Source organism: Tachysurus fulvidraco, chromosome 5 (genome assembly GCF_022655615.1).
Source record: "Tachysurus fulvidraco isolate hzauxx_2018 chromosome 5, HZAU_PFXX_2.0, whole genome shotgun sequence".
NCBI lineage: Eukaryota > Metazoa > Chordata > Actinopteri > Siluriformes > Bagridae > Tachysurus > Tachysurus fulvidraco.
In genome coordinates, this window is record NC_062522.1 from 3,095,563 (window position 1) to 3,115,562 (window position 20,000).

The window sequence follows — 20,000 nt, forward strand, 5'->3', positions numbered from 1 at the left end:
AAGTCATTATGCTTTCGATGGGGGGAAAATGAACAGGCCAAAAAAAAAAAAAAGGGATTTGTTTTACACACATCCGGGTTGATGAATGGAGTCCAGAAAGAAACGACAGGAGAAAGATGAGACTCGTAGACACGGCCAAGGAAAGGTCATGTCAGCTCTGGATGTCTGGAGTTTTAGGATACGTACAGTGAGGATAGACATGAGACCGACCGTGACATAGGAAATACGTCAGCTGACATACAGCTGATATAAGAACAGACACGAGTTATAAACCTACTAATGTAAATAACTCGGTGTTATAAACCATCCATACAGTATGTCGTCTAACAAACACAACTTTTTTATGGCAGCTGAATATTATCAGAAATAACTCTTTATAAATGTTCATGTAGGTGTTGTGTTGCCTAATAACCTTGCAAATCATGTGATTTTGTAAAATGTCAAAAAAATATATTAGTCTGCCTGGAAAAGGTTATAACACATCCATGTCATTTCAAATGTAGAATCACACAGGTTTCATGTCAGCTTGTGCAGTATTGGAGTAAACCTTCGTAAGTGTTACGTAGCTTAATAACCAAATAAAATATACCCAACAAAATGAGAATATATAAATATCCAAAACAATTTTTAAGCAGATTAAGCTCCAATGGATTAAGCTTCTATACATGATTATGTAGTTGTTATTTAGCCTAATAACCTAATAAACACGACCCTTAATAAAATATTACTTTTAAAATTCTATTCAAATTCATTAAATTCCATTTTAAAAGAAAAATATGTAAGTTAGCCTGGAAAGTGTTATAGCACAGCCAATCATAACCTGACACAGAAGATGCTAGAATAAGCCTTTATAAAGGTTGTGTAGGTTTTATATAGCCTAATAAACACTACTCTTTAGTAAAATCTATAAAAGTATATGGAAACCTCAGGAAGATGATGAAATTCCTTCACAGAACTGTCATCTGAGTCAAACATGTTGTCAGGCAGGTTCTGACAAGATGACGCTTATCGAAATGTTTATGAAGGTGTAATATAGCTTAATAAGCACTAATCTTTAGTAAGATGTTAATAAATAAGTTGTTTATATGTAAAATTTTTATTCATCATCTAAAATTATGATGATGATCACAACAAAAAGATCCATTATTAGCACTTCCATGTCAGGTGTTATAACATATGTTGTAAGTTTTACTGTGTCACAGTGTTATGAAGTTATTATGAAGCCCTAATGTAAGTCAACCTGGAACAACCATATGTAACTTAAGTGAAATGTAAAGACAGGCAGATTTGGTAACACATTATTTATGAAGGCTTTATGAATTGTGACCAAGTAACACATCCACAGGATGTACAGTAATAAAGCATTCATAAGGCACATAAATGTCTAGGGAAGTTGTCAGGATTCTACAGTATTTTTTTAATCATTTTGGATGTGGTGAAGAACAGACAGTCCTACAGGCCAAACATCAAGCTGCGTCCTGCTATAACAAGCAATCAAACTGATTTTAAGCGGCAAGCCGCCGGAATCATGATCACTCTTTTCTTTCTCTGCCTCCATAAACCCCGGTTGTGTGTGTGATGGCTTGGTGTTAGAGTTAAGTGCCTCTGTGAATCACACCGTATTGCAGAAATGCCTTCCAATGAGCTTTTTTTTAGCTCGCAAATGCAGTCGGCTCTCTGACAAAGTGCCAGTGCATTAAGAAGAGGCAGGTTAAGCTAATCACGGTGACCAGCGGTGGCACAGCACCGAGGATGGGAGGACGAAGCGGCAGACTGAAATAGACGTAGCTTGCTTGTTTCCATAGGAACCTCTGGAAAACACCGGGGCAGTCGCCGGGGTGCAGTGGCATGTCTTTAACGTTTCAGATCCAGAGTGAAGCTCTGAGTGTGAAGGTGTCCGAGTTAGACAGAGCGTGTGGGTGGCATGGAAAGGTGTTGAAAGCAAGAGACGATGTCATCATGACCAGAATTTCTTAATGCAATGTCAGATTTTTCAGAAGCTGTTGAGTAATTTTATTTAACTCAGCTTTCACATCTTCTACAGCGACAGCACTGCGGACAAGTGGATATGGTTAACACACCCATCCTAGAGCGACACCACCACACTCACTAATGCATAAAATATGCATCTACATGTAATTGAGAGCATTATTAAAGACCGCTTATGTGTTATCAACATTCACATTTATTATAAGCAACAAAAGACAGTCAGCTGATAAAACCTGTGCACCAGGTCCCATATTCATATAACATTTAATGCTTAATGTAGCTCTTATTAAAGCTATAAAGTTCACCCAAAAGTGAAAATTGTGTTATTTCTTTCTTCTGTTTAACACAAAAGATGATATTTTGAATAATGACACAATTGTCATTTTTGGGTGTTTATACCTTTAAGAGCTACATTTAGCCTTAAATGTTATATGAATATGGGACCTGGAGCTCAGGTTTTATCAGCTGTACATTTTCAATGTACATTTAAGAGTGAACAATAAACATTTGTTCAGTTTTATCACCAACTCTCTTTCATTGCAGGATATTATGAACTGAATGAACTGGTAGTTTATAAAGCTTTATAAATACATGTGTACTCGGGCTGTGGGTGAAATGTCACCCGACGCTGCTGTAGCTTTAGGCGCAGGCTTCCGAAAACACTCAGAGTTTGGTTTGGGTCTGCTTTCGTTTCATATCTTCTTTTACATTAGTTAGTTAATTTCTGATTTGCGCCAAAAAACCCACGGAAGCCCCGATGGTCCAAAAACGTTAGTGATTCGCAATCGCAAGCACAGTCTGTGTTCGCAACACAGTGCGGGGTGAATTTATGAATGGAAGTTCTGTCACAAAACGATATCGTTATGTATAAGTGGATATACGGAAATCCTTGGCCTATCCTAGTGGGTATACGGCGTATACCTGCGTATCACGTAGACTACACCACTGAGAGAGAGAGAGAATAAGGAGAGGTCGATGATGGAACGACTGCTTATAGCTGCTATAATGTGAGCCACATCAGGAACTAGCATGTTTCATGGATGATAACATGTCTGTATTTAATCATCTTCAATTTTGTATCAAAGGAATAAAACACTTTAAGATCTGCTTTTATTGAAAAATAATCACCGACGATTCTGTCGGTATATAATTAGCAACATGACTGACGTTAGTTTGTACATATTTATTTTCATAACTTATATTTCTTTGTCTTATCCATACAGGAATAACCACAGTGTTAACCATGACCACGCTGAGCACAGTGGCCCGGACATCGCTACCCAGAGTCTCCTACGTCACCGCCATGGACCTCTTCGTCACCGTCTGTTTCCTCTTTGTGTTTGCGGCTCTCATGGAGTACGCGACGCTCAACTATTACTCGTACAGTGTTCGCAGGCCGCTCTGTAACAAGACAAAACGACCGGTGAGAGTCTTTTAGTCACTTCTGCAACATGACTAGTAAGGTTTTGGCTACAGGAGCTGCTTTACTCCAGCAGTTTGTAACATCTGCTGAACGAAATCTATAAAACGTTTATTTCTCTATCTGAAATCACCGGACATACTGTGGCCTTGGTGCGTGAATCAGAATCTATCAGGATAAAGAGCCATTAAAAGTTCGTCACATTTTCGGTCTCCGGCTGAAAACACAAAAATACTGAAAATCAGAAAGCGGATTTTTAATCCATAGAGAAGTAGAAACCGATTATACTGTAAACTCTGTTACTGTTTGGTTTTTAAAAGGTACATTAAGTAATTCATTAATTATAATAAACTCAGCAGCGATGCATTTTACTAGGTTTTGTTTTTCTGCTAGCTGACATTCAGTCCTTGTGTACAGTAAGAAGTTCAGTTCATTAACCGTATTTAGCATGTAGCTAGCTAAAGCCAGTAGCCACAGACCTTTCTTCTGTGAGGTTGTGCTAGAATGTTGTTGAAGTTTAGAAGTTTAGTTCAATTCCATGTTATTTGTATGGCGCTATCAACAAGGACATTTTTCACCAAGCAAATTCAGGATATAAAATCTAATATAGACCGTAATCCTTAACGATCAAACTCGAAGTAACTCCCCGGGGCGATATGAGGAAGAAACATCGAGAGGAACCAGAATGAAAAGGAAGCCACCTTCATCTTAGTGACACCAGATTGTTGTGGGATTGTAATATATTCCCTGCTGTAATTGCTGTTATGATCAAACATTGAAAATCGTAGCTAGGAAATTTACGCTAGTTTTAACGTAAAGTCTGTTGTTGTTGAGGATGTGAAGAACTGTTTACTGACGAGGACTCAAAGGCAAAACTGATCATGGAAGTTTCAGTCCAAAGTCATCTCCGGGATCTATAAGTGGTTTGACATTGACAGTATTCCCATGTGTCCATGTTGTCCATGTTTGAGGACATCCTCAGGAGCAGCAAGTGATGTGAACTAAAAACCAGTAGTAATGCAGTAGTAATGCTAATAGGGATGGATTAGGCAGGTCTGGAAAGCAGGAGAGAGAGAGAGAGAGAGAGAGAGAGAGAGAGAGAGAGAGAGAGAGAGAGAGAGAGAGAAATAAAAAGATAGATAGATAGATAGATAGATAGATAGATAGATAGATAGATAGATAGATAGATAGATAGATAGATAGATAGATAAAAAGATAGATAGATAGATAGATAGAGAGAGAGAGAGAGAGAGAGAGAGAGAGAGACAGAGACAGACAGACAGACAGACAGACAGACAGATAGATAGATAGATAGATAGATAGATAGATAGATAGATAGATAGATAGATAGATAGATAGATAAAAAGATAGATAGATAGATAGATAGATAGATAGATAGATAGAGAGAGAGAGAGAGAGAGAGAGAGAGAGAGAGAGAGACAGAGACAGACAGACAGACAGACAGATAGATAGATAGATAGATAGATAGATAGATAGATAGATAGATAGATAGATAGATAGATAGATAGATATTAGGTTTGCTTGTGATCCTGTAATGGTTAAAGACAATGTACATTGTGTGCAAAAGTACAGAAAGGGACTCTGGCCCCACTACGACTAGCTATGACAGCATTAGGAGGATCCATAGGGTGACATACTGTAGACATGAGGGCTTCCTTGAACATAAAGAGTTCAGTCACTCCACTGTGAGCCAACCTGTGTGAAATGTGTGTGTGTGGGGGGGGGGGGGGTTTACCAAACACTCTATGTCCATGGACCCTCTATGTCCATGGACCCATGGACTCTATGTCCATGGACCCTGCAGATCTGCTCCTTTATCTACGAAAAGCTATTCACAAAAAGGTTTGACTGAACAAATGTGTTTTCATCCTGGACTTAAACCCAAACACTGTGTCTGAGGTTGTTCCGTCACTGTGGGGCGTCGTAAAGGAAAGTGTTCATCTACAGGATGTTTAATACTACAGTTTAATATAGACAGTGCCTTCCTGCTCTTATGCCAACACAAAGTGATTGGACAGCTGGAGACAGCAGCAGTAAATATGTAATTATTCCCACTTCAACTTAATGCCTCAGACTTATATTCATTTACATCTACAAAGAGGTGCGTTATATAATAATCTTTGATTGCAATTTGCATGAAATGAACCCTGAACACAAGTACCGTTTCGACAAACCTGAATATGAGAGATCCTGTTGGTAACACGGTATTTGACTCGACCTGGGCCTTCATAACACAATCATAAGCAGTACCTGAATATTTTATAAAACTCTGCAGGAGGATTTCTTAAAGCTTTTTATTCTTTATTACCAAGCGCTCAGACAAATAGACCTCTAGACCCCCATGAGAGGTACATTAATCGTAGCCAAATACCTACCTGGATTAGGTTCCCTACATCAACCAGTTGGATGTAGCCTGACACTGTGACATTTTTTTATCTACCACCTATAAAAAGGCGTAGTAGATAAGTCACGTGCCCATCAGGCACAAGTCAGTAATAGCCATTGCTCAAAATTGGAAGGTAGATTGAACTTATTCTTAGTACAAACATGTGGAAACAAACGTCCTGACTAAGTGGTGGTCTCATACTTACTTTACTTCAGTGTTTTTATAAATATCAGGTTCTCTGCCCTGGACCTGGAGAACACCCTGTACTGAAAGATTTGGTGTTTTTAGTGTCTGAGAACACACTGTGTTCATCTAACAAGCTAACCAACAGCCCTTCCTGAGTTAAAGTGAGTGGGTGTCTTAGAGCAGGGTAATTGTCAGTTCTGGTTTTTCCAGGTACAGATTTGGCAACCCGTGCCATAAGGGATCCGTAAATGTGAACCCAAGTAGGAGGTAAATGTTCTGACTTCTGTGCAAGTCACAGGTTGTCAATACCGAAGACTAAGTGAACAACTGATTTCTGGTGGTTAGGCGGATTCTTATACGGGTTAATGCTAGATTTAGCTGATAGACCTGGGAGCCTACTGGATGGTTTTACTGACAGTTGCTTTAGTGAGAGATAAATTTAACTGCACATTCTTGTATTCCAGTATGAAGACTCTGGGATGGATATGGGCCAAATCTGTGTGTGACTGGTTCACGTTTGCTCATAATAATAATCAAGGGTTCTTATTTCATCTTATGTGACTTTTAGCTTAAGCCTTTAGCTTTAGCCTTCAGGCTAACCAGGATTACTGTGATACACAAAATGTAAATATGAAAGTGACGTGACATACGGCTAAGTACGGTGACCCATACTCAGAATAGATATCGGATCACAGAAAACACAGGAAGTGACCAGGGGTATAAAAACCCCTTAGACAACGGTAGCTCAAAAAAGTTGTACAGCCCAAAGATCAGGGACTTTAAAGTGACGTGACATACGGCTAAGTACGGTGAACCATACTCAGAATTCGTTCTCTGCATTTAACTCATCCAAAGTACACACACACAGCAGTGAACACACACACACACACACACACACACCGTGAACACACACCCGGAGCAGTGGGCAGCCATTTATGCTGCGGCGCCCAGGGAGCAGTTTGGGGGGTTCGGTGCCTTGCTCAGAGGCACATCAGTCATGGCCGGCCCGAGACTCCCCCGGGTGGAGGTCGTGGCCTAATGGTTAGAGAGTCTGACTCCTAACCCTAAGGTTGTGGGTTTGAGTCTCTTATATGTTTGATACCATGAATTATATGCGTGTTGCTACCTAGCAGGGTCGATCCTGAACTCGGATTATTGTCTGTGTGGCGGTTCACGGGTTCTCTCTGGAACTAGGTGGATTTTCTCCCAAAATATGCCAGTAGGTGACTTGGCTATGCTAATGGCCTGGTATCACATTGAGGGTGTATTCTGGCCTCACATCAAATGTTTCTGGGATAGGATCCAGATCCACTCTGGCACCGCCAAAGATAAAACGGTTGCTGAAGAAGAAATGAATGATGGATAAATGTTATCAAATAAACACATAGCAGCAGAAAAAAAAACCTTAGCATCAAACTCGTTGTACAAGCATTACTTATTACTGTTAGTAAAGATAATGATGTGATTTTAATTCAAGCCTTCTGTCATATTAAAAGAAAACGACTTGAGTTTATTAAGCCTGTTAGCATAAATCATACATGATTATGCGAATCATTAATGAGAATTTTATGATGGTGTTACAGAACTACTCTGTGCTGGATGTAGGACCTCCTCCTACAGTCATCACTCTGAACAACTCCATGTACTGGCAGGAATTTGATGATGCCTGTCTATACGAGTGCCTGGATGGGAAAGACTGCCAGAGCTTCTTCTGCTGCTATGAAGAATGCAAGGGAGGAGCCTGGAGGAAGGGCAGAGTCCACATAGACATTTTGGAACTGGACGCGTATTCGCGCGTATTCTTTCCCACCTCTTTCTTGTTGTTTAACATCGTCTACTGGGTAGGCTACCTCTATCTTTAGCAATCCACTCGTTTCCTTTTAGAAGACTCCGAGGACGTAAGACAATGATGGCACGGAGACTTTCAAAGGTACGGTCAAGAGGAATGGAAACAGTTTTTGTTTAGTCAAAAGACCTTTCCAGTAGGTTGGGAAACATAAAAAAATAACACTTTGCCATAACAAAGTTAGAAGCAGATACTTTCCAAGCCCTTAAGCTAAGGAGTCCGGCTCTTTCTACACAGTCGGAAGTCCACAGGCTTTTTGTCTGGTAGCATTTCCCTGCCAGAAGTCTTTGCCTTTGTTCTTCAGGTACCAAGGAAAAAAAAATTCACTTAACACAGAAATGTGGTGATTTCAATGATGAGAAAGTCACAGTACAAGTGGATACAGCTGCTCTGATGATGGGGTGGGAAAACCTTGCATAGCACAGCATGCAAACCCATGAAGTCCGAATACAAAGGTGGCTTTAAAAAGATAAGGCCAGCGATCAGTCAAAACCAGGGTGTGGTAAAGAGAAGCATTCAGAGCCATCCATAGTGCCTTCTTCTGGATGGGGTATCTACTGTACCTGCCTGAGAGAGAGCAGGATCGGTTTCAGAGACGGGTTCAGCTCTCGGTTTTGACTGAGCGCTCACATGCTCTCTCTCTCTGATTTTCCCAGCTTTTGGTTACGACTTATTTTCAACGAAGTCATCTCTAAAAATTGAAGTTCCTGTCATTGCATGCTAATTATTCTAATCTTAATCTCCACTTTAAATCTTCACAGCAATTTTAGTACAGCAAAAGTAGGTTTTATTGGAGTATCATATCATAGGCTAATTGTTTAGGAATTAAACCTTTTCCTATATTCTATTTATATTTAGGAACATTTTATAGTAGAATTTTTTTTCCAACACAAACGGAAGCAAAGGTTTTGAAAAAAAGCTTATTTAAACTTGTAAATTTTAATCCGTTACAATAATAACTGCATGTGTTATAATAGCTTATATCATCCCTAATCCAAGTTTATCTTTGGGCCAGAGTTGGCAGTTGGACTCATTAGGGGGGAGAATTTTAGGCCCTGAGTTCACCGTGCGATTATATATAAAAAAAAAAAGATTCTTGATGCATCTCGATTCTATAAATGAAGCTACAGACTTCAGTGCTATTCAGGAGTTAAGTGCGTTACACACGTTAGGGCGGAGTTTGTCTAAAAAAAAGAGGCGTGTCTCAGTTACATTTTTTGGCCCCTCGCTCGTGGCTCGAGAGGTTTGATAGGAAATTGAAATTTATGTTTGAGTGGAAAAAGATGTTTATTAACTAAAAATATTATATGTTGATAATTGATTTGTTTTCCTACAGAAGGTTAAATGTTGTTCAGTTCAATTCAGAAATATTTAATTCAACATTCAATAAACTTCTTTTATTAAAAAATATTTACTTCAAGGTTCAAGTTTTTTACAAACTGCACATGCTAATCATTCTAGGTGAATTATTATTATTATTATTATTATAATTATTATTATTATTATTATTATTATTATTTTATCAGTAGAACTTGTTTTATGTTTTGCTCTATGGCTTTTATTATAAATAAAAAATAACAACAATCATCATTAATAATAATTATAACAAAAATCTGAACTAGAGAATCGAGGTGCGTCTAAGAATCCATTTTTTTTTTCTTAACTCAGTACAAATTACAAAATCAAATAAATCCCAGAGTGAAGTTTAACTGCAGCGAGTTTGGTTCACTCAAAAATCTCAAGAAAAAAATATTTAGATATTTTTTATATTTTAAAAGGATAAAACTTTACTTCAGCAGTAGACTGACACAGTTTATGAAATGGTTATGTCAGTCTTATGACACAAGGTTCAAGTAAAGTTTTATCCTTTTAATTACTTTATGTTTTTTACTCATTTATTATTTATGTCATTGTAAATTCTCTCAATTCTACTGCCCATCCCCCGATTCATTACCACTGTGTTTATAACCAAATTTCTTTGTTAAATTTGACTATACTGAGTTGCCTTAGGGTCATGATCAGATGATCCACGTTATTAAGATGACTTTATAACATCTACTTCAAATGGTGGTCATAGCCAAAGGATTCATGCTAACAAAGCTGCGAATAATGTATGAAGGCAATCTGATATTTTATTTTATTTTATATTATATACAATTGTAAAAAAAAATGTGTCATTATCATGGATTACAGTTAAGCCGTTATCTATCTATCTATCTATCTATCTATCTATCTATCTATCTATCTATCTATCTATCTATCTATCTATCTATCTATCTATCTATCTATCTATCTATCTATCTCTCTTCTCTATCTATCTATCTATCTATCTATCTATCTATCTATCTATCTATCTTTTTATTTATCTTTTTTATCTATCTATCTATCTATCTATCTATCTATCTATCTATCTATCTATCTATCTATCTATCTATCTATCTCTCTTCTCTATCTATCTATCTATCTATCTATCTATCTATCTATCTATCTATCTATCTATCTATCTATCTATCTCTCTTCTCTATCTATCTATCTATCTATCTATCTATCTATCTATCTATCTATCTATCTATCTATCTATCTTTTTATTTATCTTTTTTATCTATCTATCTATCTATCTATCTATCTATCTATCTATCTATCTATCTATCTATCTATCTATCTATCTATCTATCTCTCTCTCTCTTCTCTATCTATCTATCTATCTATCTATCTATCTATCTATCTATCTATCTATCTATCTATCTATCTATCTATCTATCTCTTCTCTATCTATCTATCTATCTATCTATCTATCTATCTATCTATCTATCTATCTTTTCATTTATCTTTTTTATCTATCTATCTATCTATCTATCTATCTATCTATCTATCTATCTATCTATCTATCTATCTCTTCATCTCTCTATCTCTCTCTCTATCTATCTATCTATCTATCTATCTATCTATCTATCTATCTATCTATCTATCTATCTTTTTATATTTTTATCTATCTATCTATCTATCTATCTATCTATCTATCTATCTATCTATCTATCTATCTATCTATCTATCTTTTTATTTATTTGTAAATTTCTTCAATAGCAATATTTGATTTTCGTGTTTTTTATTTAAGAGTAGCATTTACTTGCAAATAAAGTCTGTTGTTTTTTTCTGTTTGTTTTTCTTTCATCACGGTTCCTTCTGGACATTTGCTCTATCTAGTATGAGGTTTTCTTCTTCTCGAGGTTAGGTTTGTCTCGTGTTTTGTTGTCGATGTATTGAATTCATGGGAACGTGTGGTGAAGTGCAGACAAACTGATCTCCATGAACTTTCTCTGTGATGGTGTCGCTCCGCTCTTCTTTACCATTTATACTAGTTTGATAATACTGTTTGAGATATCGTTATCATGGCGGTTGCTGATGTGTTTTGTTTTTTGTTGTTTTTTTTTGGTGTAATGATGAAGACTTATTAGCTGTTGGCTCTTGGTGGTGCTAACCCCTCAGTCTGACGGTGTTGTTCTCTCCTAACACAGCCACCATGCTGGAAAAGGTTCGGTAAGTGAATTAAAGCCATATGTACTGCGTGGGTAGAAACTCAATCTAATAGTGCTGTTTATAAACTGGGCCTTGGAATCAGACCATCAATCAAATCTGGGGAAATAACAGACGGATAAAACCTAACTCCATCTGATCATCAGCCCCCTGCAGACAAAGTGCTGTACAGTAATATTTCACGCCCGAGACTTCGGGATTTTTACCAGTCAATTTTTTATTTATTTATTTTTTGATGTTTGTTTGTTTTGTGTTTAAAAATACTGTCAAAAGTGAAATTTGAAGTATGTACATTTTTAGGTGGAAAGTATTGACACGTGCAATAGTGAACATTTTATTTCAAAGGTAGAAACTTTGGGCCTCTGAAGTCATAAACACTGATCCATAAGGTTTAGTATATTCATAAATTGACATTTTGTTTTAATTATTAAATGTTTCTTTTATATAATGCGTTTAAAACTGTATCATCCCTCATAATAAATAATATACATTAGTTAATATAAAGAAGTTCTAAAGAGGATTTAATGTCTATGTAATCAGTGATTTTTGTGGTCTGATGCCACATCAAGCAGATTCCTTTTAAACTGCATCCATTTGACAATTTATTTATTTATTATTCTTTTTTTTTTTTTCATGATTTTTTGCCAAAAAGTACAATTTTGTGGGTTGTTTTCAAAATTTTGACATTTTTTTTGTCAGAATTCTGGGAAAATCTGTATCAGTTTGAAAAATCGCAAGATGTTCGTAAAATCACAGGCTTTTATTAGTATTTCTAATAATCGTATTTCTCACACAGAAAAACTTTTTGACTCTTTATCATATATTTAATAAGCCGCAGCACCCAAAACGTATCGGTCCGCACTGCTGTCTCTATGGAACACGGCAGGAACCAAACACGTCACCTGGAGCTCTTAGTCGAGCCTGACACTTATCAGCTAATCAAAAAAAGAGGCTACACAACAGCCAATCAGAAAGTAGCACCATTGTATCTGGGTAAGATTTAACGCAACAACCGATGAAAAAAAACATGTTCATTAGAGAGGGTATTTTCGATGGTCGGTTTGAACAAAACCTCAACAGGAAACAGCTCGTCTCTGGACGGGACATTGTCCTCAATCATGTCCCTAAACATGTCTGGGCTTGTGCTGAACTGTTTTATATGGGAGCAACATTACACATGATAAAGGGGAACAAAAAGGCAACAAACGCTTGTCACGCCCTGCATTCGACAGGACAAAAACCTAATTAAAAATGAAAGTAAATGTTACATAAACATAAAATTTACACAAAACTTCATCAGCAGTTATTTTAATGTCTATAAAGCGGAGCGAATTCCTTGTGGATGTGGGTTACTATAGAAACGAGAACGTATCCGAGCCAGTGCGTTGTTATAGGAAACGAATCAACACCTTCTGACTGATCAGATATTTAATCTGTAAGAATCATGCTACATAAAGCATAACATGGACATTATAGCTTTGTTAATTGATGTGTTATAAAGGTCCAATGTAGCTACATTTGAAATAAAGTGTTACCAATTCTATATTTTAGATTATTTTTGTTTTTTTTTAGTTATTAAGATTATTATTATTATTAATTGTTCATATGAAACACAGCCCATGGGATGTGCTAAAGTGAAAAGTGTGTTTTATTGGATGGTTTGTTTAAAAAAAAAAAAAGAGCAACAACAACAAAACACTAAAGAAGTCCGTTACACAGTTCAGTCAAAATGCCAAAGAATCCATGCTGATGAATCATGAGTCATGATTCGTGATTCACGACTCATGATTCACCAAAAAGAAATCATCGTTCACAGATATGGCTGGAGGATGTAGTAAATACTTTATATACATTTCTTAATTTATTTATTTTTTGCTTAATTTTTTTTTTCATGTACACAACACACAGTGGCCCTGAACTGCAAACAACTTGATAAGTCAATATTTTAATCCTGATTTAATATAAATTTTTATATTTATAACATTATTTTGACTTATGTCATTATTTTGAAGGACTGTTTCTTGTCATTGTGTCATCATTTTTACATAATATTTCATTATTTCTACATGTTGTTTTGTCTCTTAATGAAGAATTCTATCCATCATAGAAAACTCGAGAATTTAACTGAATTTATATTTTTATGATTTAAAGTCATACCAGAACACAACTGAGTGAATTTATGATCTCTAGATGTATAAACCTGTCAATATATCAGATATAATTTATAAATTACTGTTAATATATATATATATATATTAATATATATATATATATATATATATATATATATATATATATTAAACAAGAAAATAAGAAAAAAAAATAAGTCAAAATGTTGTTACAATAATCATTCATTTTATTAAGCTGAAATAAAGTGATAAAATATTATACCGAGATCCAGTTGCATAGAATCTTGCGATACTACGGCTGTAACTGAAGATTCAATTTTATTGCCAAAGTCTCAAAATAGAAACCAAATACATGACTGGAAACAGTAGCATGTAAAAAATTAAAAAATACATAAAATAAATAAATAAAAAAATAAAATATATATTTGGAAAAGAGAATCGAACAATAGAATAAAATAAACAATAATAAATGTCACAAGAGAAAGAATTATATTGTGTACAAAATTTTACAAGAATTACAGTAACAAGTAGGAAAGTAAAGTAACAAGGGAAGTTAAGTAACGAGGGAAGTTAAGTACAGAGGGAAGTAAAGTACAGAGGGAAGTAAAGTAACGAGGGAAGTTAAGTACAGAGGGAAGTAAAGTAACGAGGGAAGTTAAGTAACGAGGGAAGTAAAGTAACGAGGGAAGTTAAGTAACGAGGGAAGTTAAGTAACGAGGGAAGTTAAGTACAGAGGGAAGTAAAGTAACGAGGGAAGTTAAGTAACGAGGGAAGTAAAGTAACGAGGGAAGTTAAGTACAGAGGGAAGTAAAGTAACGAGGGAAGTAAAGTACAGAGGGAAGTAAAGTACAGAGGGAAGTAAAGTAACGAGGGAAGTAAAGTAAAGTACAGAGGGAAGTAAAGTAAAGTATAGAGGGAAGTAAAGTTAAGTACAGAGGGAAGTTAAGTACAGAGGGAAGTTAAGTACAGAGGGAAGTTAAGTACAGAGGGAAGTTAAGTACAGAGGGAAGTTAAGTAACGAGGGAAATAAAGTACAGAGGGAAGTTAAGTACAGAGGGAAGTTAAGTAACGAGGGAAGTTAAGTACAGAGGGAAATAAAGTAACGAGGGAAGTAAAGTAACGAGGGAAGTTAAGTACAGAGGGAAGTTAAGTACAGAGGGAAGTTAAGTAACGAGGGAAGTTAAGTACAGAGGGAAATAAAGTAACGAGGGAAGTAAAGTAACGAGGGAATTTAAGTACAGAGGTGAAGGAAAGTAACAAGAGAAGTAAACTACAGAGAGAAGTAAAGTAAAGTAAAATATAAAGGGAAGGAAAGTAACGAGGGAAGTTAAGTACAGAGGGAAGTAAAATACAGAGGGAAGTAAAGTAACACAGTCAGTACACACTCAGTATCAGTACTCACTCAGTGTCGGTACTCACTCAGTGTCGGTACTCACTCAGTGTCGGTACTCACTCAGTGTCAGTACTCACTCTGTCAGTACTCACTTAGTGTCAGTACTCACTTTGTCAGTACTCACTCAGTGTCAGTACTCACTCTGTCAGTACTCACTCAGTGTCAGTACTCACTCTGTCAGTACTCACTTAGTGTCAGTACTCGCTCACTGTCGGTACTCACTCAGTGTCAGTACTCATTTCAGTGTCAGTACAAACCCAGTGTCAGTACTTATTTTAGTACTTTACTCATTTCAGTGTCAGTACTTATTTTAGTGTCAGTACTCATTTTAGTGTGAGTACTCACAGTGTCAGTACTCACTCAGTGTCGGTACTCACTCTGTCAATACTCACTCAGTGTCAGTACTGTACTCAGTGTCAGTACTCACTCAGTGTCGGTACTCACTCACTTAATCAGTGCCAGTACTTAATAGGTGTCAGTACTCACTCACTGTCAGCACCCATTTCAGTGCAAGTACTCACTGTCAGTTCTCACTCAGTGTCAGTACTTAATCAGTGTCAGTACTTAATCAGTGTCAGTACTCACTCAGTGTCAGTACTCACTCAGTGTTGGTACTCACTCAGTGTCAGTACTCATTTCAGTGTCAGTGCAAACCCAGTGTCAGTACAAACCCAGTGTCAGTACAAACCCAGTGTGAGTACTCACTCAGTGTCAGTACTTAATCAGTGTCAGTACTCACTCAGTGTCAGTACTCATTTCAGTGTAAGTACTCACTCAGTGTCAGTACTCACTCAGTGTTGGTACTCACTCAGTGTCAGTACTCACTCAGTGTCGGTACTCACTCAGTGTCAGTACTCATTTCAGTGTCAGTGCAAACCCAGTGTCAGTACAAACCCAGTGTCAGTACAAACCCAGTGTGAGTACTCACTCAGTGTCAGTACTTAATCAGTGTCAGTACTCACTCAGTGTCAGTACTCATTTCAGTGTAAGTACTCACTCAGTGTCGGTACATAATCAGTGTGAGTACTCACTCAGTATCAGTACTCACTCAGTGTCAGTACTTAATCAGTGTCAGTACTCACTCAGTGTCAGTACTCACTCAGTGTCAGTACTCATTTCAGTGTCAGTGCAAACCCAGTGTCAGTACAAACCCAGTGTCAGTACAAACCCAGTGTGAGTACTCACTCAGTGTCAGTACTTAATCAGTGTCAGTACTCACTCAGTGTCAGTACTCATTTCAGTGTAAGTACTCACTCAGTGTCAGTACTCATTTCAGTGTAAGTACTCACTCAGTGTCGGTACATAATCAGTGTGAGTACTCACTCAGTATCAGTACTCACTCAGTGTCAGTACTTAATCAGTGTCAGTACTCACTCAGTGTCGGTACTCACTCAGTGTCAGTACTCATTTCAGTGTCAGTACTCATTTCAGTGTGAGTACTCTCAGTGTCCATTTCAGTGTCAGTACTCACTCAGTGTCAGTACTTAATCAGTGTCAGTACTTATTTCAGTGTGAGTACTCACTCAGTGTCAGTACATAACCATTGTCAGTACTCACTCAGTGTCAGTACTTAATCAGTGTCAGTACTCATTTCAGTGTCAGTACTCACTCAGTGTCAGTACTTAATCAGTGTCAGTACTCATTTCAGTGTAAGTACTCACTGTCAGTACTTAATCAGCGTCAGTACTCAGTGTCAGTACTTAATCAGTGTCAGTACTCACTCAGTGTCAGTACTCAGTGTCAGTACATAACCATTGTCAGTACTCACTCAGTGTCAGTACTTAATCAGTGTCAGTACTCATTGTCAGTACTTAATCAGTGTCAGTACTCACTCAGTGTCAGTATTTAATCAGTGTGAGTACTTAATCAGTGTCAGTACTCAGTGTCAGTACTTAATCAGTGTCAGTACTCATATCAGTGTCAGTACTCAGTGTCAGTACTCATTTCAGTGTAAGTACTCATTTCAGTACTTATTGCAGTTTCATTACTGCAGCAAAAAATGAGATATTGTTTCAACATAGCATCAATATCTCAAAATAACAAGTTGTGTAAGTTTGTTTTTGTTTTATTTGTGGTTCAGGGCTTCTGTACTGTAGTGTTGATATGATATCAGAAGCTATCGATATCTTTTATCAGTGATGTTGGCAAGGAAAATAAATCTCTTCAAATTATGTACTGTGTTAAGTACAGTTAACATTAAGATCATTAACACACACACACACACACACACACACACACACACACACTGCACAGCTTGGTGTTTCCGAGGACTCTGTGTGTATTCTGCGTGTTAGCGGATTGTGAGTGCAGTGTTGTGAGTTTCTCTCAGCAGTGTGCTGTGCTGATCAACACACAGTACGTTGTGTATGTGAGATTTTGGGCCTCTCTTAAAACTCATTTCTATTTCTTGTGCTATTTTCATACATGTAGTTTTTTTATATCTCTGATGTACAGTGCAGATTATTATAATAACAGATGTGAAATAAAAGTTTGTTTTACTTTTAGCTGTTTTCCTCCTGTACCTCATTGGAGTCTGATCCGATCTCATCTGATATTTAGTTGAATTCAATTCAATGTATTTGTATCAAGCTTTCAACAGTTCACATTATCTCAAAGCAGATTTACAGAAATATAGAAACAGAAAAATAATTTAAAAATGTATTTACTATTCATCTCTAGCATTAATCCCTTATGAGCAACCCAGAGGTGACGGTGGTGAGGAAAAACTCCCTGAAATGAGATGAGGAAGAAACCTTGAGAGGAACCAGACTCAGAAGTGACCCTCATCCTCATTTGGGTGACACTGGACAGAAAATAATGTCAATGTAAATAATGTACTTTCTACAACAGTTTATAATATTGCACCCGAGAGCTCCTGAGGAACTCTGACTTCACCACAGACCCGACTCTAATTCCTTCCTTAAGTTCAGACCGTACAGCTGACTGACGCAACAATGGTTGAAGGTCTCCAGGTGACTCCATCCACAGCAATCCCATGAGACACTGGCTGACCATCCAGATCAATCCCCAGCAGGTTGACCGCCGGGCGACGAGACTCCATCCAGGGGTAGAACGATGATCTTCCATATCAGACTGAAATAACAATGTGTGTGTCGCACTGTTACAGAAAAACCATCAACTACACCAGGGGTATTCAATTAAAATTCAAAGAGGTCCAGTTACTAAAATTTCCTCCCAGCAAAGGTCCGAATCTCATATCGTCACTTAAAATAGTGCACCCTCATGTTAATAAGATCAATAACGCACACACATTTCTATATCATTTATTGTTAAATTCTAAGTGTTTTCAGTCTGAACTTGTCTGGCACTCTGATGGAAAACCATCCCGTAGTCGTCTTTACTACGTGTCGAGTAACAGACAACAGACACTGAATTTCTTCTGAATAAAATAAATAAAATGTACAAACACACTTTGCTTTGTGCGGCCTGAACTTAGGGCCTGGATTTCATGTCACGTAAAACATTCAGAATCTTCTGAATAAAATAAAAGTGCTTTTAATCTTTAAGAACAAAATTAAACAGAAGACTTTTGAGCTGAAATTTTTTTTAAACATTAACTACATTAATAACACAGGAACCTTTAAGGCTAAAGGACATCTCAGGTAAAATAGAACAGGGCAGAATTTACTGAATAAAAGAAAAGTGCAGAGCTTTGAGCAGCTCCCTTGTTCCTCTCTCCTTTCCACCTCTCTTTACTCCCTTTCCTTCTTCCGTTCCTACTGAGAGACATGGACATGTAACTGTCCTGCCAGCAGTTTGATTCTTAATTGTCCTGCCAGTGTAATTAGGTGCATTACTGCCACCTTCTGCTCTGGAGTATGGAACAGAGACAACCTGTTTTTGGCTCGGCTTTTGATGACGCTCCTGTCGTAATAACTACATTAACTGCACATGAACGAAATATTTTTCTTTTTATTAATATCAAAGCGCTTATAATCTTAGATTATAATAAGGAGATGCTTAATATGATAATATTAGAATTTTAACGGGTCCGGACAGACCCGTCACTCGGTCCGGATCCGGATCGCGGTCCGCCATTTGGTGATGCCCGCACTAGAGGATGGGACTGGAGCAGAGTTACTGTTACCGATAGAATAGAATTCTCTTCTTAGGACACTTTTTTCATTTTTAGTTACACATTTAGTAATTCGCAAAATTCTAGTTCCTGTTCAGCCCTGTCTTATCGTTAACGTTTCTATGGTAACGGCTCATTCGACATTCAGTTAAGAAATCTGGAAGGAGTCTCTAGTGTCTCTAACAGTCAGAGATAATGTACTTTAAGGTAATAAAAAGCACAACTTCTCGTTCTTTAGGGGTTTTTTAAACTATTTTTTGTGCACACACACACCGTGCACACACACACACATACACACACACACACACACACCGTGAACACACACCCGGAGCAGTGGGCAGCCATTTATGCTGTGGCACCCGGGGAGCAGTTGGGGGGGTTCGGTGCCTTGCTCAAGGGCACCTCAGTCGTTGTATTGCCGGCCCGAGACTCGAACCCACAACCTTAGGGTTAGGAGGCAAACTCTCTAACCATTAGTCCCTGACCACCCCCCTCCCCTTATTAATTTTATTTATATATATATATATATATTTTTTATTAATAAATACATTTGTCTCTGTCATGTCCGCCTCCACATAAGTTCATTTCCAGGGACTGAAACAGCAGTGTATTGTATTGTGTTTAAAAAAAAGAGATCATAAAAGTCAGTGCTGTAACAAGCCATCATTCTCCTCTAACAGCTCTGATTCTATTCCATACATCTAAAAACGTTTTCAGGCATATTAAAACTTTATATATATAAATCCTTTAATTATTAAGTTAAAATAAACCATCAGTTTCTCCTGCCTCTGTGCAGCGAGACGAAGGAGCCCGGAGACGCTTCCGACTCCCGCGGTGTCCGTAACGTACCTACAGTTATACAGGAAGTGGGAAATTCTTTAAAAGGTGATTAATAATAAACAGATTCCTCTTTTGTTAAGAGAGTCGGAGGAGAAGAGCTCAGCTCGGCTCCCGGGAGTCTCGTTTTAGGGTCGGTTTTATTATACGCCGGAAAAAATTA

The 20,000-nt window shown here is 37.3% G+C and overlaps 1 protein-coding gene across 1 annotated transcript in view; it reads left to right on the plus strand.

Annotated features, from left to right (window-relative positions):
* Positions 1-9,244, plus strand: part of LOC113663729 (gamma-aminobutyric acid receptor subunit gamma-3) — a 134,262-nt gene extending 125,018 nt beyond the window's left edge. The window contains exons 8-9 of the mRNA XM_047814416.1: positions 3,213-3,412; positions 7,586-9,244. Of these exons, the coding sequence (XP_047670372.1) occupies positions 3,213-3,412; positions 7,586-7,864 (479 nt within the window). The 3' untranslated portion in view covers positions 7,865-9,244. The remainder of the gene's footprint in view (positions 1-3,212; positions 3,413-7,585) is intronic.
* Positions 9,245-20,000: the final 10,756 nt, after the last annotated feature.